The sequence below is a fragment of the Strigops habroptila genome, chromosome 2 (genome assembly GCF_004027225.2).
Source record: "Strigops habroptila isolate Jane chromosome 2, bStrHab1.2.pri, whole genome shotgun sequence".
Classification (NCBI taxonomy): Eukaryota; Metazoa; Chordata; class Aves; order Psittaciformes; family Psittacidae; genus Strigops; species Strigops habroptila.
Window position 1 is genome coordinate 62,243,334 of NC_044278.2, and position 21,170 is coordinate 62,264,503.

At 42.4% G+C, this 21,170-nt stretch overlaps 1 protein-coding gene across 2 annotated transcripts in view; it reads left to right on the forward strand.

Annotated features, from left to right (window-relative positions):
* Positions 1-1,228: 1,228 nt before the first annotated feature.
* Positions 1,229-21,170, forward strand: part of GAS6 (growth arrest specific 6) — a 43,763-nt gene continuing 23,821 nt past the window's right edge. For both annotated transcript variants that reach the window (XR_003989683.1, XM_030473758.1), the window contains exons 1-5: positions 1,229-1,684; positions 2,094-2,260; positions 15,760-15,784; positions 16,577-16,639; positions 20,447-20,569. Coding sequence is in view for 1 of the 2 variants with exons in the window: in XM_030473758.1 (XP_030329618.1) it covers positions 1,615-1,684; positions 2,094-2,260; positions 15,760-15,784; positions 16,577-16,639; positions 20,447-20,569 (448 nt within the window). In the remaining variant the exon portion in view is untranslated. The remainder of the gene's footprint in view (positions 1,685-2,093; positions 2,261-15,759; positions 15,785-16,576; positions 16,640-20,446; positions 20,570-21,170) is intronic.

Sequence of the window (21,170 nt, forward strand, 5' to 3'; positions counted from 1 at the left end):
GTAGGATGTCATGTTTTGTAAGCCCATTAGAGTTTCAAGAAGTGATTTTTTTTATTTATTTTTTTTTAAATATAAATAAGATGGTTCTGATAATATGACATACCTGGGTTTTCAGGAAGCTTCTGACCTGGTCTTTCACTATAGGCTCTCAAAGTGTATTCATGGGGAATAAAAGGAAAAGGATAAAACAAATGTCTAAAAGAAAGGGAACTCTTAACTAGATGACACAATATAAAGCAGTTCCCAGAACCCACAAAAATCTCTGCTGTTCAGCATCTTCAGAAATTTTCTGGAGAACCTTAATGCCATGAGGACAGCTGGCAGATAATACAGAATCTGTATGAACAGCCAAATCCTAAACTGGCAATTGAGAATTTCAGAAGGCCTTTAGGAAAAAGAAATACTTTTCTGTTGTCTTAGTGAGCTGATTTGACTTGCTGAGAGGCCACATCAACTTATGTCATTAAAGCTTTCTTGACAAATGTATAGATTTGGTGTTACTGGAGTTACCTGTCACATTTACCCATCCCAGGGCAATAGACATAACAGGGGTAGCAATGGGCAGTGTACATGCAGCTCTGACCGTACAGCACTGGGTAACAGCTAACAGGGTTTCCCACACTGGACAGTGCCCTGTGTAACTACAGATGTACAAGGGATGGTAAAGGGTGGCTTGCAACATATTAGTGTAAACTACATCCATCTCTTTCCAGAGGATTTTATCCTAAAATACTGGAACAAACTGAAAACTTAGTTGTGGAAAATATATGTACTGGGGTGTGGGGAGAGTCACAGAATGGTTTGGGCTGGAAGGGACCTTAAAGATCATCTAGTTCCAACCCCACCGCCAAGGGCAGGGACACCTTCCACTAGACCAGGTTGCTCAAAGCCCTGTCCAACCTGGCCTTGAACACTGCCAGGGATGGGGCAATCATATCTTCTCTGGGCAACCTGTGCCAGTGTCTCACCACCCTCTTCCTAATATCTAATCTAAATCTACCCTCTGTCAGTTTAGAGCCATTCAGCCTTGTCTTGTCACTACATGCCCTTGTAGAAAGTCCCTCTCCAGATCTCTTGTAGGTCCCCTTTAGGTTTCCCAGGAGCCTTCTCTTCTCCAGGATGAACAACTCCAACTCTCTCAGCCTGACCCAAGCTTCTCCTGTAAGGCAGCACTGGGTTGGGTTTGGTGCCAGCTTCTCCTCTAGCGAGGACCCGGCAGTACGGGCGCCAGCCGCCTTCCCGCCAGCTCCCCGAGGCCGGCTGTCCGCACATCAGCCCTGCTCCTCGCATTCCGCCCCGCAGCTCGGCACGGCCTTTCCCGGGGGCCGGGCAGGTACGCGGGGCCGCGCTTCCCTGCCGTGAGGTGTGTCCCTGGGTGGCGGTGACTTGGCGAGCGATTGGGTAGGACGGGCAAGCGGCTCCCCGGCTCCCCTGCTGGGCTTCCCGGCGCCGCGCTCCCGCAGTAGCAGCGCGCTCCCCGGCCGCGCCGCCGCCCGCCCGCCCCGCTCGGCTCCGCTCGGCTCCGCTCCGCTCCTCCAGCGCCCGGTCCGGCCCGGCCCGGCCCGGCCCAGCCCGGCTCGGCCCGGCCCGGCCGGCCCCAGCCGCCGCCGCATCATGCCGCATCCCTCGGTGCCCCTCGGGGCCGCCCTGCTGCTCGTCCTGCTGGCGGCGGACTCCTCGCAGAGTGAGTACCGCGGGAGGGGGGAACCGTCCCTGCGGCACACGCCGCATCCCGAGCATCCCCCACCGCCCTGTGTGCGTGTGTGTGCGAGCGGGGTGGGGAGGTGCTGGGGCTGCGGTGTGTCTGTTGAGGGGGGGATGCGCAGCTTCACGGGAAGGCGGCGGCGGTTGCAGCAGGGGATGCCGGTGCAACGGCCCGGTCGCCAGTGTGAGGGGCCAGAGCGACGTCGCAGCGACCCACGGGCTCGGGTGTGTGCTTGGTGCCCCCGGCGGAGCGGTTTGGTGTGCGGGGACGGGGGTAAGAGGGCGGCCGGGCGGGCTCAGCTGTTCACCGCTGCCTCTCCTTCCTCCTGCTCCTCTCGTCTTCTTCGTCCTCCTCGTCCTCTGCACATCCCGGGCGACCGGCGGCCCAGCCGTGCTGTTGCGCGCCCCGGAGGCTGCCCAGTTCCTGCGGCAGAGGCAGCGGCGAGCCTACCAGATCTTCGAGGAGACCAAGCAAGGGCACCTGGAAAGGGAGTGCGTGGAGGAACACTGCAGTAAGGAGGAGGCCCGAGAGGTGTTTGAGAACGACCCCGAGACGGTAAGGACGCAGAGCTGCTGCGGAGATTGGGGTGGGTTGTCCTCTCTGCCCTCCCTTCCCACCCTCCATCCTTCCATCCCTCCATCCCTCCATCCATCTGTGCCTGGGTGCCAGCTGCCTGCACAGCTGGGGAAGCCATTGGGACAAGGAGGAGGAGAAGAAAAAGGAGGAGAAGGAGGAACTGGAACCATTAGGCGAATGACTGGAAGCCACCCAGCATAAGTAGCACCCAGCCTATGCAAGGGCTGTGTCGGTACTGTCTGGTTAGGGTTAAAAATGCACCATGCGGATGGCCTGGGTGAGCGGCCCAGCCTGGCACCTGCTGGCATGACTGCTTTCTCCAGAGAGTGGAAGGTCCCTGTTCATCCATGGTATGAATCCATAGAGCAAGACCAGTGCAACATAATGCCATGGTTTCTCTGTCTGGACATCTTACCATCCCTCTTTCCTTAAGCCTCCCATCTGAGCTGTATTTAAAATCCCCTTAATGTTGTGGCGTATGTCAGAATAGGGGTTTCTCAGAAGTATGTCATAAATACATTGTAATCCTTTTGGGCCATATTCAGCTTGGTCAGCATTTTGGAATCAGTAGGTTCAGGACATACCACTGCAACAGCAGGAGAGCACATGTACGAGAACGTGGTATTGCTGCACATCTAACACTAAGCGTGAATTCACAGTTACAGCCTGCACACTGGACACAGCTGACTCTCTCCAGCCTTCTCCAGGCTGACCTTCCCTTCAGTCTTCTTTTCAGTTTGGACAGCATGTGGTTGCAGTTGTGTTGCTTAATTAAGCTTGGCTTACTCTTCCAGTTATTTTACACCTCCTCTCTACGCTCTTTCGGATAGGCTGTTCTCATTGCAGAGATTATCTGGCACTGATTTAGCAATGGGAGGTGGATTTTCTTGGTGTTCAAACTGAAGCTTGGTATTGCGCAGCGTGTTCCTGTTAATAGTATGATGCTCTAGGGAGAAGATAGGACAGAGAGTGTGTGAGTCTGTGTGTACACAGAGACACAAACACACCACAGGCAAGGGAGGGACTCAGGAGCTGTTTTATGCTTCAGTCAGACAAGTCTTGACATGTGTGCTTCATTAGCAGGCTCAGTGGTGGATATACAGTGCAGTAGCTTGATGTCACATGGCAGTAGTAAGTACAGCAAAAACACTGTGATGCTGGCTTTTGTTTTTGACAATCTTTAATTTAGAGCTTAATACGGAGCACTTGCCCAGGCAGTGTTTAATGGTACACCTCTTATGTGGACGTGTGCATCTGCATGCAGCAGTGTTTGCTTTTGTCCTCTAAAAATGAGCTAATACAGAGTATGGATAACTGTAATGTGGTGAGAGTAGCTGGCACAGCAATTTCCATATTCATGTTCAGTAACATAACTTTAAGCTCAGTATAAATATTCACTGTATAGTAGCAAATGCAGGAAAAAATATCCCAAATGTGATTTTGTATTATTCTGGAAAAAAGGTGATGTGAGGTCACTGGTTTTGCTAGCTGGCTTCTGGCCACGAAAGCAGCCAAAGGCAATGTATTGATAGATCAGTTTAGAGGGTGGTAAACTCTGTAAATGTGTCAGGAGCCTTTAACAATACTCAGTACTTATTTTGTATATCGGAAAAAATATGAAGCTCTCCTACTGTAATGAAAGCAGTGAAACCACTTTGGTTTACATTTTTTTAATGTGTAATATAAATTGCCTAAGATCCAGTCATGCATTTAAGTGTGTCTTGCAGGACAACATAGATCTTCTGTCATTGCAAATAATTTCAATTTTTTGGGTCCATTTCTTTTGTTACTACAGCTAGGTCTCTCTCTAGTTCTGAAAACCTCTGAAGAAATATCACTAAGGCTAGATGAGCTTCTAGTGCCTCTGCCCTTGCTTATTTTACATGCGCTTCTGCACCAAAGTACTGTATTTTATTATACTTTTAGGTCTGCAGTGACATAAGATCCTACCTTTTCTGAGACACAAACTTCTCAAGAGCTGCGAAAATGCTTGTTACATGCAGTATGTCCTACTCCTGGCTGTTACTTTGCTTCATTTTCACTGGGAAGCAAATGTGCCACCTATCAGGGTGTTTTATGGCCCTTCCTATCCATTCTGCAATCAGTATGTGACATGAAGGCAGCAGATGCTGTTCAGTAGCAGTTTTCTAATGCACGGTGGCAGAGATCACGTATGCAGGCTCTACATACTCTACACATTGGAAGCCTCTAGTGCTTTCTAAGGCTTAGGTGACTGCTCCTCTGGCAGTATCTGTGGATTTGAGTATTACTACACACCTGAGGTAATGGAAATGTTTCTTAAATCCTAGGAAGATACCATGCTGTCATTTCACCCATGCTGTATGGGGTACAACCAGGATGTTGTATCCTGGTGACTGACAGAAGAAGGAAGCTAGCTGAGACAGACTTGACTCAGGAAAGATGAAAACTGTTGATAAACAATGCCTTGCAGTTTGAGGAATTACAGTTACTGCAGTCACACTTCAGCATGTTGTCATGCTGCTGCTGGTCCATGCTGGTAAAGAGAGGAGTTTCTATTGACCAGGAGGGATTCCGTGTAGTTTAGGAAGGCTGAAACTTTTGTTTCTGCTTGCTGAACCTGGTCATAGGGATTAACTACTTAGGTCATAGCAGAAACAGCTACAGCTACTTTTTGCACTGCACTGAGCCCTGTGGATAACCTTGTAGTAGGCAAGCTGTGAGGAGCACATCAGTGCACTGCTCATCTGTGCTGTTTTATTTCCCAGGTTTTACTCTTTAAATCACCAGGTGAGCATGAATGTAGGCATTCGGCTGTTTGCTGTCCCATGGAAGCAATGGTCCTGCAGCCTTGACAACTGAAGGTTAATTTGAGATTCGTTAATAGCTTGCTGATTCTTTGCCCTCAAGAAAATCTTGTGATATGAGCACAAGAATTGTTTCTCTACCCTGTCCCCCCATTAGGTGATCTAATGTAAAGGAAAGGTATGAGTCTTCCTTAAAAACCTTGCCATTCTTAACTCTCCTATGGTTGTGTGAAGAGAATTTCAAGGCCTAATTTCAAGACCTGTGACTTAAAGATGTGATAGGAAAATGCATTAACTGATTTGATCAGACAGATGAAGAAAGGCTGTAGCATAGCTTGTGTGATGCATATATATATACACATACATATATATATTATATATATCTCAGAGCACACTTTTTGCATGCCTTCCATTGTTTCAGTGAACAGCTTTCCAAAGCAACATCTGCAGGCAGTCAGCAGGAGATAGACATTCTCTGAAACCTGAATGCGGGTGTTGCCACATGTGTGATTACTTACATCAATTGCTAAGAATAGTGTATTAGGCAGGGCTAAATAGCCATTCATTTGAAGGCCAGTGCAGCTTTTGTATTTTATGTTACGGAAAATAGAAATATCAGCTCACCCAGACTGGAGGAAGGAAGATCAATTGAAAAGTTTTTAGATTGTTTTCTTTTTTTTAGGGGGCAGAGCAAAACTCAGTCTGTGCCATTTGTATTACTATACATGGTAAAAACAAGTGTGAGCTTGGCTTAATGAGTCCTGCAGCCTATCTTTTACATGACGTTGATTATAACATCCTTAGATATTACAGCAGAATTCTGGGATGGTTCCTGTTTTGCTAGATTGAGGTACCAAACAGAAACATGAAAAGATAACATGTTGTGAAAAAATAAGGATGGAAAACATGTTCATGGGAGGTATGAGGACTGTTTCTAAATGTGATCTATTATAAAGATAAGCTAGGTGTGATAGATGGGATGAAGTTGCAAAATATCTTAGATATTGAGATAAGAATGTTATCTTACTTGAAATGTTGATGGGGCCTTATAAAAAGCAGCACTGCAGAAATATTTAACCTTGGTATGCAGTCAAGGTATTACAGCTTATTAACTGACTGATAAACTGCCCTGGAATTTCGTTGACCTGTTCTAAAAATGTGGTCATCCAAGGGGCAGAAGGGAGCATAGTTACTGGTGTTCTTGGAAACGGTGATTTCACTGAAGATTAAATACAGCAAAATGTGCAAGCAGTTTCTCTCTTTTGAAAGGCTCAGCATAGGGAAGGCATTCAAATGCAGCTTCTTGTAATTTGGCACCACAGTATTATCAGTACAGCATCTGTCATTGCATATCTTGCTTGCTGTTGTTATTGTTGAAGAATTACGAGTCTTCCTGCAGGTCACCATTAGATTTGCTATGCTGAATACTTTGAAAGGTGTTAGGCCCACCAGAAATATCTGATGTAGGTCAGCCTAGACACCTGTGTTTACTGTTTATGGATTTGTCCCTCAATAGAGTACCTTGGAAAGCCAGCTGGTTTTCATATGCATGCAGAATGAACACCTGATTCACCGGCAGGCACATGAAAAGTTCTCATGCTTCTCGAGGGACTTGCATCCAAACTGCTATTAAAATCTAGGGCCTGTCAGATAGATACATAAAACACTGTCAGAGAATCAAAGGGTAACTTGAAGAGGACTGAAGAGGTCTCTAGTCCACCCATCTAGTCCAGTCTCTCACCCATGGCAAGGGCAGCAGTGAGACCAGACAAGGCTTTTTAGGGCTTTTTGCAGTCATGTCTTGAAAATTACTTATCCTAACAAAGCATCCAGCAATGTCAGCATTCTTTCTGCTGACATTTTATTGACAAGCCGAAACGCAGATGAAACAATGTACAGGATGTGATAATGGTCAGTTTGGTTGGTTTTCATAGTATTACTGGCTCATTGGTTTTATTTCTTTATTTGTTTCATTATGTGACATGGTCATGATAACACAGATGAGCTGCATGCATAGACTAGAGTCATCCAGACTTTGATCTTTTAGGAGGGGTGCTTGGCAGACAATATTTAGGTCTGATTTCTAAGAATAGCAAGGTAAATACACATTTGTAAATGCTAACTAGAAAAGTATGAAGGCATGTAGGGGGAGGAGAGGAGTTACTGGGAATGTTAAGGAGTGTAAAATTTCTTTGAGTAGTTTAGTGAATGTTGTGTAGTCTAGACATGAAAAATACTGATATCATCTTTAAATACAGATGTCATCATCCCTGTATAGAATATTCCTTTATAGAACCAGGCAAAAATCTAGTTTTATTTGCTGTGAAATTTCTTCTCAATATACTGACTTGTTATGGCATTTTGGAAGTGTGGAGGAAGGGCTAGATTTATAGCTGGTATAAATTGATCTATCTTTTCTTGTCGGTGCAGAATTCATCTGAGAGAGGGAAAGAGTTACTGGAAAACTGTGCTGGTGCTCTAGCATGCTTGGACTCAGTATATGGAAGAATGAATTCCCAGACACAGTGGTACCTACTTAAAAGATTTTGAAAAAGAAAATATAGGGAGATTAGACTTTTGCCCAGGAATGTATTGCTGGAGAGAAGAAGGAAGTGGAAAAATCTGAGTGTCCAGATATATGCCATAGTGTCATCCCGGCTGTCTGCTGGGATGAGATCTGGGTGTGGAACAGATGCTCTCGCTTCTCTTTCTTTCTTCTCCCTGTAATTTCTTATAAAGGAAACACAGGATGGGAAAGCATTGTACCAAAATCCAGTGGGTCTAACTGATCTGGAAGGCAAACAGGTTGGGACTGTGGAGCAGGATGCATGTATCTACTTGGCAGTACACACACAGCATTTGTGGTGGTGGAGTTCAGTAGTAGGAGGGTGACAAACATATTCCTGCCTGCTTTAGAAAGCATTTATTAGCTAAATGCTGCATTATCAAAAGTTATTGAGAATGGTGAACTACGCTTGCTGTTGGTGGAAGCAGGCACAGCTCCATTAGCTCTGCTGGACTCCTGCCTACTTGATCTTCATCTGTTTCCACTCGTGAGTTTAGCCCACAAGTTCAGAATAGACCTGGAAATACTGAGACACTGCATCATGAAAGTGCTATGTGCTAACCCCCTTGTGCATCAGGAGGGAAGGAACAAGAGAAGACAAAAGTGGCTAATATTACATTGAGGAGCTGTTTAAGATAGAATGGAAAAAGATGCAAAGAATGGTAAATTGAAGCACGGGGATTATGTAGCTTTGGGTCAAGAAGGAAGATAATGGAAAAAACAGATAAAGTTAGGGTAAGTCAGTTTTTTTAGAGGAATACAATAGGTTTTATGAAATATGTGAGAGAGGGAAAAGCCAATTAAAAAATGAAGAAATATTTTTTTTTTTGACCATGGGCTCATTTATTTTCTTTTTTTTTTTTTTTTTTTTTTTAAAAAGACAAAAAAAAAAGGAGCAGCCTACTGGGCATTAATACAGTTTATTAGTGCAGCTGCATAAGAATCAGGTAAGAAACACTGAGGAGAGGGTTTACTTCTCCTCCACTCATTACTTTTCAGGCTCTGATTTCACATTTGGGAGCTCAGCTGATGTAGTTGGAGTAAGCAACTCCCTTGCCTATTCTGTTCATCCTTCCTGCACAGCAATTTGTACAACTGCAGAGACCACTGTGAGTAACCACTCTAAAGAAGAGTCGTCTGGAGAGAAAAATTCTCATTTTGTAGCTGCATCAGTTCCCTGGTCCAGTTAACCATGCAGCTTCACAAAGAGTTGCACCAGCACAGTGGAAAGGACAGCACTGGTTTAGGATGGGAAGGCCAGCTGCCAGGGGAGAAGCAGAAGGGGTTGTCACAGCTCATTCTGTCAAAGAAGTCAATGAACAACCAAGCCTTGGAGAATCTGATTGAAGTTTTTCAGCAAGTCTCCCTTCTATATCTCTATCTTCATCACTGTTTTGTTACGCCTGCTGTTCTAGAGGCTCTCCACATATGCACATGACTGTGGGGAAGTTTCCTTATTTATTGTTTTGGGTTTTCTTCCTGTTCTTTTGAGTGACACCTAGACGAAAAGCAAAGTTGGAAAGTAAGGAGGATACCCAGGGAGGGGGACAAGTACTGGTGTTGTCTTCACTCTGCACACCTGCCAGGACAAAAGGATGCAAAGTGAAGAGGTAAAAGGAGAATGAGTCACGCTTGCACTGTACAAAATCATGTGCATCTGGAGAGCTACCACATTTGGCTGATTCCTGGAACAGGGAGTCCTGGTTCAATTCCAGAAGACATTTAGGACGGGAACAGAAAAGCAAAAGTTACTTAGTTATTAAAATAATGAATAGGGAAGTATGAGATCAGATTCTATCACAAGGGTCTAGTGTTGTCTCAGATGTCACTTCTCTATTCCTCGCTTGCCTGTCCCCTCTGAGGCCAAATCCAGCAATTCCTTAAAGTGGCTGAAGGCTGTTAGTGTGAGTTGCAACCTCTGGAGGTAAGCAAATCCCAAGAAACAATATCATTAGATTGCAGAAAGGGGAAAAATACAGTATTTCTTCACTTCCATGGATAAAATGTTACATGGATAAAATGCCTATAAGAGAGATCACAAACATTTAAATCATGTTGGATGGGATATATTATCTGTACTGTTTTAAATATGGCTTAAATAAGTGCAGAGTAATGACACAATAAAGGATGTTGAAGGAAGACAGCCTTCTACTTACGGCGTTTTGCTTAATTTGACAGAAGTTTCTAAGTGAGTGTTAGTTTAACCACATAAAAATATTGTAACTATTGCAACAAATAAGGATTCAAACAAGCAATGCTGAGTGAAGATCTGTTACTAAATTGAGATCTTTTCGAATTGCACATTGATACCGCTGGAGGGAAAGTAGCCTTTTGATCTGGAAGCAGTGGAGGAAACCTGAAGGCATTTCGGATTGGATTGCATGAAGAATAACTTAAAAGCACATGCAACCAACTCATTGGAATCATTCTACAAATTAATTTTGTTGGAATATTTGGCCCTTGGAACCAGTTACATCCATTTCACACCATTACTGCGCAATCGAACCTCAGGCCACATATAGAAATCATCTCTCTGTCCCTCCTACAACTTCACAAATGTAAAGTATCTGCGGTTTTGTTGGCTGTTGGGAAATAGTCCTACTCCTCAGAACAGGGCAAGGGAAGCTGTGACAATAGATGGTTTTTGTATCGAGCTTTCAGGATTCTGCAGAGATGCCTAGTCTCTATGAAATGGGTGATGCTGGAGAGGGTGATCTTGAATGCTTCTTATTTGGAAAGATGGTGGAAGGGGCGGTCACGGTCTTTTTGCACCAGAATAGCTGGACAGCGTGGATACTTTGCAAATGGACACAAAATCTAAAAGCTACCCTAAGCAGCTATAAGTTTGATGGTAGGAGATGAGACTTTGAGGGTGTTTTTGTATTGTACCATGAGCTGCTTTCTTCTCTAAAGCCTCACTTGCCAAATTGTGGAGAGAAGTTCTCTCAGCTCTTTGCATGGAGAAGGCAGATGGGCCCAAAGCAAACTAACCTGGCTGAGTGTAGGTGTCCTCACAATGAGAAGGAAAGCTTGGCATTGATTTGAACATAACTTCTAGAACTATAGGTTCTATTTACATATTTAAAATTCTGAATTGCAGGATTGCTTAATTACATTGTATGAGAGGAAGGCCTCGTTAGCGTGAGATTTGCCATGCATCAAAAGCCTAGGGCTGAGTTTTAAAAGATGCAGAGAGCTCTTGAGTATTACTGGGATTTGCATTCTTAGGTCATAATAGTTAAACAGCTGTCAAACACTATGTTATAGCAAATTATGGTTGGTAGCAGCTGTTTCTTTACCAGGATAGTGCAGGACCGCAGTGTGGAATCATGAAGTACATTTATAAACAAGGAGGTCTGGCCATGCCCAAGACAAACATTCAGTCCTGAAGGAAAGAGGAAAAGGGAGAGTCATTGTATGGAAATAAGAAAAGGGCATAATGTGGGAGTTGTTGCTGCTCTCTAAGAGGTAACTAGGTAACTAAGAAAGTGCTTTTTAGAAATTACCAGTGCTAACACAAGTCTGGGAGATCGTCCAGTGTTAGCAGTGCTGCAGTCACAGAATCACAGAGTGGTTGAGGTTGGCTGACACCTCTGGAAGCCATTTGGTCCAATGCCCCTCCTCAAGCAGGGCCACTAAGAGCTCATTGCCCAGGAACATGAACTGTCCTTCTGTAAACTACGTCTTTTATATGCTGCCATCACAGCTCAAACATCATCTGGATTAGATTCAATGCTGATCAGGCTTACCTGACCTAGTCCTCAAGCAAAACAGACAGAAGCAGTTGGCAGGCTCTTTTGGCTGAGCTTTCCAATGTTGTCAATTACTTTAAGCGACAGTGAGAACATTTTCCTGGTGTAGACAGGGTCATTGTTATGTTTTCAGAAGGGCTATTTTTATACAGTGACTCATGTTAACGCCTGTTCTGATTTGTTGTTCTTCCACCTTCTCTAAAAATGCAGCAGGACTAATGCATACTCAGTATAGTTTCACAAACTTTTGGATTTTACCACTAAGGGAGAGCTGAAAACAGATGGTGACCCCTGTCACTCTGTAGGTTTCCTTTGGCAGGGAAACTGATGTAGGTACTTCTGCCCCTTCAACTCCACAGCCCTCCTAGGAATTGTTACCTTCATGTTGCTGTTCTCCTCAGCTGTTTCAATGCAGGGTATTTTGGGGGTGGCTCCACAGAAACTGTTCTTCACTATTTCACTGCAACCATTAACATCCAGAAGAAAAAACGAATATAAAAATGAACAATCTGGAGTTTTAGGGATGTTTGGGTTGTTTGTTTTTTTTTTGACAATATTTTTAAATTTCTGCTCTTTTTTCATTTTAGACATTCATACTAAGTGTTGTATGACTGTGTTGGAGAGGAACTTCTTAACCCCATGAATAAGTGTTTTGTGTCACTCTACCCTGAAATAAAAGCATGGACTCTTAGGTTTTGCACTCCTGTTCTGAAAACCACTGATTATGTTTAATGCATTGAAAACCTTGCTTCTAGCATGTAGATGTGTTCGTGTGAAAGAGGTACAGACAGTAGGGCTTAAATCTTTTCTGATAAAGCACAGTTCTGTCACCTGGACAGCAAGGGAAGGATCCTTGAAGTGAGCTGAAATAAGCAAGTCATCACCTGCCTGGATGGACTGGCCTTGTGCCATACTGTCCACTTCACTGAAAGGGTGGAGACTTGTACATGCGAGGCACTTCCCAGACTCTCCTATTTCTCCCTCTTCACCTGAGATCCCTGCTGAGCTATACTTCTGGTGGTACACGACACATGGTGTGTAACTCATACTACATGCTGGTCTGTAGGCTGCAGGTGTCCTGGTGCCAGGCCCTTGACTATTGAAGCTTCTGGTGTCCCACTCAAACTGGATGATAGGTGGGAACCAGACAGGCAGAAGGTGTTTTGGGTCACAAAAAAGAGGGGTGGAAATACATTAAGGTTTTCTTGGTAGAAGCAGGCACAGAGGTTGGAATTGTCCAAACTGTGTGAAGGGTGGTCTCTTGTGGAGGCTGATGCTTCTGCAAGGTAGTGTCTTCCTTTTGCATGCACTGGGACATTGCTACTGGACAGATTGGATAGAAAGCTTGGTAAGGTCAGTGTCTGTACAGAAGCTTATACAGAGGATGTTTGTGTCCAACATGTATTTGTTTACAGCTTTTTATTTAAAAAGCCCATTGCTCCTGCTTTTATTTTAAGCACTAATTAGGAAAGCAAATCCAAAGAGGAAGGGCTGACAACATTTAAATGTTGACTTTTTTTACCAGAGTCCAAGCTGAAAATTTAACACTTAGTATAATTCTGTGGTGATTTTTTTGCTACCACGGTGCTCACAGTTTAAACAACCTTCGGTGTTTTGATCCTGTGAATAGTAGGTGGCTTTCTGGATGGTGAGATGTTTGGTGAGCCTGAAATTGAAGGTGACTAGCTAAGAAATCAGCAAAATGGTAACAGAATCTTAGTTCTGGTAGACGGATGATGAGTCTCAGACTTTTAACAGGGACCTGTCCCTGTATAGGGTTTTCATCTTCTTTGACCTCTGTCGGTCATTAAGACTTAGTACAGCACAGAAGACTGAAAAGGCATTGTGGAGTTGAGTGCTGACATGGGAGATAATGCATGTCTTGCTGTCTTTCTGGGCACATTAGGCACAACTTGAATTTGTAACTGGGAAAATTTCTCATAAGTGTTTTTTGACTGCTAGCTTTTTTTTTTTTAAATTCATTTTCTCAAGGTGGAAGATCATTCATCCTTCATTCTTGATTGATCTTTTGCCTCAATGGAAACACATTGCCATTGTATTTCTAGAAGCCCGTTGTAAGGAAAACTAATTATGGAGAAAATTGAAAAATTAATCAAACAAGAATGAGTGATGTTAGAACCTGCAATCATGTTACTTTATTTTAGAAGGGTATTATTGGCAGGTCCTGTAGACCCGGAGAAGCGCTTCCGATCAGCAAGTAGATTTGGGTTAAATTTCTATTAATAGCCTCCTGTTTAAATCACTTGCCTCTGTTACGTATCTTGTGAAATGAAGCTTGTGGTGGTACAGTGTTTTGGAATTTCACTCTTCTGTTCAGCTGGCTTTGAATCAATATACAGTCAGTTTGCATTTGGAAGGTTATTTGTGCAAAGAAAAGAACTAGTTACCGTAATATTTCATTCAAAAGTAAACTCTATACAACTTTTCTAGCACTCAACTCATTCATCAGAGGTCAAGGGAAAAATGAAGTTTTATGCCTTTGCCATCACTAGCTTGAAGCAATTAGGCTGGTGGCCATGAATATGAAAGCTCCTATTTCTTGTCCTGTCAGTGCAGAAAAAGTTGTTCTTGCCAGTGTCTGGATTATCCTGTTGGTGGTTAAACACATCTGCACATTCTTGCGTCATATACTGAATAAAAGGGAAATACTAAAAAACATGTTTGGAATATTTCATCAGATGCCGCTATCTTGTTCTCTTCAAGTACTGGCTGAAGTCCAGTTTGTGGTTATAGCACAGCTGGGCACCCATCTGAGTACTTAGACTGCTTAGATTTACATTTATTTTGACTGTATTTTTTTTTATTTGTCTTTTCCAAAACTAAACCTTAAAAATAAAAGAGGGAGAGGGGATCATAGTGAGGTCTGAGCTCCTCACTCAATTTGTTAACCCAAAGAGATACTACAAAGCTCAACCCCAGAAGTTGCCAAGCCTGTTACCCTCTTGTCAGAACTGAAAATCAGAGTAAGTGTAAACTACTTCTTTCTTGATGCTTTCATGATTTAGGCTGAATATTTACATGGTGCATTTCATATTTGCCAGAAGCAGTTGATTTTTCTGGTGAACGACAGCAATGCAATTGATTGCATTAGACAATCTGGGTCAAATTGAATCATGGTGTGTACTTGTCTCTGTTGTATGTACATGCCTGCAGATATGCATGAGCTTATCCAAACATCTGTAATAGGAGGACAAGATAAAATAGTTTCTTATCTTGCACATGGTATAGACCAAATTAATTTTGTAGAATACAGGATGTTGACTGTTCCAATCTCACTGCAGATAGTGGTATATAAAATTTCCTCATGTTGTAGAAAAGAGAATTATGCTTTCACAATTAGCTGAGAAATGGTTCATTTTAAGAAAAAAAGCATAAACACTGATATAATCCACAAGTTTTCTCTCACTGCATGCCCCAATAACAATTTTAAGAGCACTTGAACTAGTGCTTATTCGTTACAAAATCTGGTATGAAGTGAAATTGGAAAGAAATGCTCTTTCCTAGCCATGAATTTTTGTATTTTTTTAAGAATGCGGTTTAACCATCAGCTCAGGCCAGCCTCGCACCCTTCCATGCAGCAAGGCCTCACCAAGCCGAATATTTTTCTAAAACATGCAAAATTATATCCACATCACAGCAGCAGACTGTTGCTCTCCTTGTAAGGCTACACTTTGCTGACACAACGTAGGGAACAGTAATGCATGGCCATGTACCATGAGAGGAGTGGGAATGCCTTTTTCAGTCTAGTTTGAGATTAATGAATGTCAAGTTTCCCTTCACTTGCAAATTTTCGTTATTCCCTGATGTGAGCAGACTGTCTCCACGATGTGATGGAGTAGGCAGTATGGCAGTGGATGCTTTTAGAGTTGTAGGATGCTCATTGTAAGAGCAAAAGGTACCGTTTATTTTAGTGGTTGTGGTGTTAGGATGCTGGCTGTGTTCTGCATCAGCAGAGGGCCTCCGAGGAGGCACTGACTAAATGTACTTTCCTTCTGTGGTTTTATCTCTAGATTCCTCTTCCTTCCCCTACCTTATGTCATCACCTTTACTTCTTGGATAGTAGGTACATGGCTTCATGCTCTGCCGCTGCCACTTACCAGGTCAGCTGTAGCCAAAAAAATACCTGGAGGCTGGAGCTAATATTTCTTTCCTTTTCAAAAGACAAAATGCATGTGTGATACTGTGCTACTTCTGGCTCTGAATAAAAAGAAATTAGGATGTTGGTGTTTGGACCTTGTTAAACCACTACCATGCCAAGACCGCCAAACTAACAGCAGCTTTTAAATAAGTATGACGATAAAAGCAAATATTATTCAATAAATCTTTAATTTTGTTTTGTTTTTCCTCCTACAGGAGTATTTTTACCCGAAATACTTGGGTGAGTTGCAGCTTTCACTTTCACTTTGTGGCAGTGCTGGTATCTGGTGCCTAGCACTGGAGCTTGTCACAGCTGAAGCCTCTGCTAAGGAAAGTGATGGAAATCTGATTGCAATAAACATGCTTTGATAACTTTTAAGAGAGACTGTAAGTTCCTTATGTGATTTCGAGGTGTGTTTTACTTATGTATAGATTTGCATACAGAGATCCTTATGTGTTTTCTGCATGTTAAAATATTGATGTTGCATTTATATCTGTAGCTTGCAGCATTACTAAATAATTTGAACTCTTCTATTTTCTTCCCTTTTTAATTAACTCAGCTATTAACTAATCTCCTTGTCTTAAAAATAAAAACATATCTTATTGAACCATCGACTTACTCTGTTGACTGTATCATAGTCATGGCATCATATCGTTTTTTATTTGCATTTAATATGTAGTACTTAAGATCACAAATGCTGACAGTTTGAGAAAACTCCATGTGCTTTTTAGATTTTTTAAGAGATTTAGTTGGTCAAATTTGATGAGCTACTAACATGCTTTTAGAATCATAGTAGCATCTGGTTAAGTGATCATCCTTTTCAGATGGCTTGTAACTCTCCTGTACATCAGAGCTAAAAAATTTTAGTGAACTTGAGAATTTTAAGACATCTGGGAGATAGTAAAATCGCATTGATTTTGCATCCACCAAACCCTTGCACAATGAATCAGCAGGCCAGGTACCATTTGACATGCTTTGAACAGCTGCCATGTCATCATTATAATAATAACAATTTTATTTTCTGTTCTTCAGCTTGTATTCAGAAATATGGGTCACCGTATACAAGAAGTCCTGATTTCCTCACCTGCGTTCATAGTAAGTGCTTTTGTTTTGTATATTGTAGTTAAATGTTCTCTCATTCTACCTGAAGGAGTGGGACCAGCTCAGCCATCTCTGTTTTTGATAGTATTTTAGTACTTGTCTTCCTATTCTATAGGCATGAGACTCCATATTGCTTGTCCTATTTGAGCAGCAAAAAAAGATCTTTTCACTTTTATAACCTGTCACTATCTCACTGCCGTGTTTCAGTGCTTTGGTGTTTTATGATGCACGACATTTCTTTCCCACGATTTTCCCAAGGTCTGAATAAACTGAGAAGCAAGAGAGATGAGAAATAGGATTTACCATAACATTGTACACTGTGCTTGGCCTTTCATTGTCTTTCCTCTTAAATGGTAACCTTGGCTCACCACTGTTAAGGAACCTTAAAAAAATCTTTAAGTCAAACACAGGCTTGTGTCAGGCTTCTTTATAAGGACATTGGTTTCAGGCATCACGTGACTGTGCTTTAAATACTGCAACCTTTAAAAATTCAGATCAATTTGGAAGTCAAACTGCTATCTCTGCAGAGGGGGAAGGGGTATATTTGTTCGCCACTAACACTAGAGATCAGAATGTAATGAACACTTCTAACACCTTTCCAGTCCCCTCTTGAAGCTTAGCAGTGCTAAAGGTATAAAGCTGCATAAATATTCTAAAAATGTTCTGGGAGCAGATCAGTTCAAATGGGGAGAAAATCACATGTATGCTCATTTATTTTCATTTTTACCCCTATGGTTCAGTCTTTTATTATGAACAAGCTTGATTAGTCATGTCTTCATACCAGTGCTACCAAAGCAGGATCACGATTTAATTGACCTCTCATGTTTATAAACTGCATTACAGCAGTTTCTGAAGAGTGAATTCCAAGGTTGGTAAGTGGTATGTGAAGACTTGCACTCATGTAATGCAGCAGTATCACTAACGGATGTTTGAGTCCTCTGAACTGGGAATTCTCAGACCTATGGTAGTCATGTCAGCTGTAGTATGCCAGGTAGTTCAAAGCGGGACGTGAGGCTCAATGCTTCCTTTTGCTCATGTGTGTGGCACAGCAAAGAGGCAGGAGTTTCTGCTGAAAATGACAGTATCAGTTGGGAACACTTGTTCCGAACAGCTAATCAGTGTTTAAGAAATGCAAGTCTAAATGGTAGCGATGAACAAATAAAAGCTGAATAATTGTTTTTAGGGATTTTTGCCCTTTGCAGATGCAGTGGTTTGGAAATAAAATCATAATATTTTCCCTCATTAAAGTATTAAAATGGCTGAGTTTTGGCTAGCCATCGTCAATTCACAGGAGAAGTAATGGAGAAGGAGCCTGAAACACACTTGGAAGAATGACAGGCTTTGTGCTTGGCCAATTCCAGTGTGCCTCTTAATTCTTCACAGATGCTGCCAAAAGGGTCTGTAGCTCTGTGAGGCTGTGCCCACAAGACACATTTAAATTTTGTCTCTTAACAGCCTTTCTCTTCTCAAAATAAGGTAGTGGAAGGCTCTTTTAATCTGGCATTGCAAACAAAGACATTGCACAACCTAAGGGCTGGAGGGTGATCAACTAGACTAGTTTATACTAGGAATAAGGTAGAAATTTTAACTGTGACAGTAATTTGATAGCTTAGCAGAGTATTTGAGGATTCTCAGTTTCATAAGATCTTTAGATCAGGGTTACAGGTAGGATTCAGCTCTGAATTCAGAGACGTAGATGCAGGTGTTTCCAGCATGGGTGCCTACATGAGCAGTATTCCCATCACAGCCAGTGGAGAGTTAATCTAGAGGGATTTCACTGACCAAACTGTGTGTGCTCTGGGAAAAGCTGAATCATTCTGTGGACTTCATTGATTGTACTGACTAGATCTCTACTTACTGCAATGAAAATTTACGACAATTGCTTTGCAGGTAGATGCTTACTTTATACACAGGTACCTGTACTTTGGTCTGCAGATCTGCAAGGATGTCAGCCAGGAATTGGGGATTTGTCTGGAAAATTCCACAGGATTTTTTTTAAAATGAAGCTGCATGTGACCTTAAAAAACACAATGGGATTTTTGTTAGGTCATGTGTGTCTGCTTTTTAATAGTGAGTGTCATAATCTTCACAACCTAGAATTTTCCCAGTGAAGTTTTAATTTGCACTATTTTGTGAATATCAAAAAATAATTGGCAGTACAGAGTAATGAACTGGAAGCAGCAAGTGGAGTACTTGAGTAAAGCCTTGTTTCCATACAGACTTCAAAAATGGAACTGGTAGTTCTGTTCTCTGTCTGTGCTTATGAGCTATGTATGTGCTATGAGAAATAGCTCAAAGCACATAAAAAGGTCATGCTATTCATTACTTTTAAAATCTGTCATATAAATGAATGGAAACAAAAACTCCATTTTCTCTTGTGATGATTTAAATCAGGAGCACCTTCTGTGAAGCTGGCAGAATTACACAGCTATGAAGCCACCAGGAGAGTATAAGCCTGTGCCCCATGTTCTCAAACTCTCATGATAAGAGGAGCAAACTATTGGCACAGTGTTGTGATAGAAATGTCTGAGGTTGTTCCTGCCATTCACCATGGGTTGTGGAGTGCTATTCTGCTGGGCAGCATTATTTCCATCTGGCTCTGCAAGGCACATCAGAATCCAGTTTGAGAGAAAGAATCAGAAGCTTGAGGTTACACCAGATAAGTCATGCATAACCCTGTTGACTTGTTTTGCTTATCAAGTGACTTTGAAATCACTGGCATGTCTGGGAGGCTTAGATTGTGCTGCTTCCAGACTTGGCTTAATACCTAAACCATTCTGTTTACTGTATACAAATTTTGGTCTGTCTAGGAAAAGAAAGATGCTGATTAGAGCTACTCTGCCTTAACCTACGCTCTCCTTCCCTGACTCCACCTCCAGCAGTGTTTTGTCTGGGCAGTGATTTATTGGGAGGTATTCTGGCAGCTGTATGTTCAGACAGCCCAAGATGTAGCTGTGTTTTCTTTTCTGTGGCCTGGCCTCTTTTTTTTTTGTGGGGACAAGGGAATTGTCTCATCCTTCCTTTAGCTGTCTCAGCCAAGCACTGTCCCTGAGTGTTTTGCAGATAGGTGGGTAGGTAAATTTGGACAGGTGACGTCCATTTGTTGAACAGTTACCTGATAGTCTGATATTTGTTCCTCCAATCCTCCCCAAAGTATGGTGACTGTACTCTTGCTGCTTTCCTGTGGAGAAAATCCAATGTGCTGTCTATAAACTGGATTAGTGATTTGCCATTCTTATGCTGTTAACACACTGGTATTTCTTTTTCTATTCTCATTCTATGCAATAAATAAGCCTAAATTGGACAGCTTTGGCAAAAATTTCAGGTATAAACCTTTGCTAGCCACAAATCTATCAGCCCTGGTAATGCCCTCAGTTGAAATACCAGGAGTAATTTAAAAGCAAATCCATCCTTCCTTGAGTACTTATTACTTTAGTTGCTACCTGCTTTGTATTTTCTCCAAAGTAGGGAGTGTAGAATTAACTTTCTTAAAAATGAGCTACTTTGAGTTGCTTCTTTCAGGATGTGCCCTTCAGATATGGGGGTGGTAGCTCACTCCCTTTTGCAATGAAATGAATTCCACTGCATGTGCTCTACAAAATTCCTGGCACCGCTTGTTCGGCATGTGAGCACTAAGAGTTAGCTTCCAGTTTTGCCAGGTGTGAGTATTTCTGGTAGTGATTCCCCATTAGTGTTTAAGCTTCTTGACTTTTAATGAGAGTGAAACACCTGCTTGTCAGTGACTTCAATGTATTGTTCTGGTTTGGTTTGTTTGTTTGTTTTATTCCTTATATAAATCAGATTTGCCAAACCAGTGTTCTCCCGATCCTTGTCACAAAGAGGGGACTGTCAAATGTGAAGATCTCAAGGGGGACTTCTATTGTGAATGCAAGCATGGATGGCAGGGAAAAACATGTGAAAAAGGTAACTGGGTTTCATTATCTTTCATACTTGTAACAAAGATGTATTGGGTTTTGTGATATTCTCAAATGGTCACTGATACTGCACAATTTGAAAGTCACAGAACTGAACCTGGATTGCATGCTGCACATACTTCTACCTTCTGTGAATCAGGTAACTCTTTCGCATCAACATTTTTAGACATTAGTAGATCTCAGCTTGGTCTTGGCAAGGTAATCGCAGAAGTTATGCTCCAACTTTCTGTGTTACCCCTCTGAAAGGGACAGCAGAAGTAGAGCTGTAGTGGCTTTTCAAGCAAAACTGCAACAACTACTACTGTGAACCCTGATGTAACAGATCACAGACTGCAGAGCCAGAGATGCTGGCCCATCTTCCTTTCTAGCATCCCTGCAACAGGGACAGTGACTTTCAGCAGTCAAGTTGGGGTCTGAGTCTGATGATATATGAACCAGTGAAATTAGTCTTTTAAAGCCTCCTTGCTAATAGGACCTTATTCCACATCCGCTTAATTCCAGTGTGTATTTGGATCACCTCCAAAGAGAATGCTCAGGCAGAAACAGGCAAGAAGTTCCAGGCCCCCAAAGGGCTTTTCTCTATTCCTTTA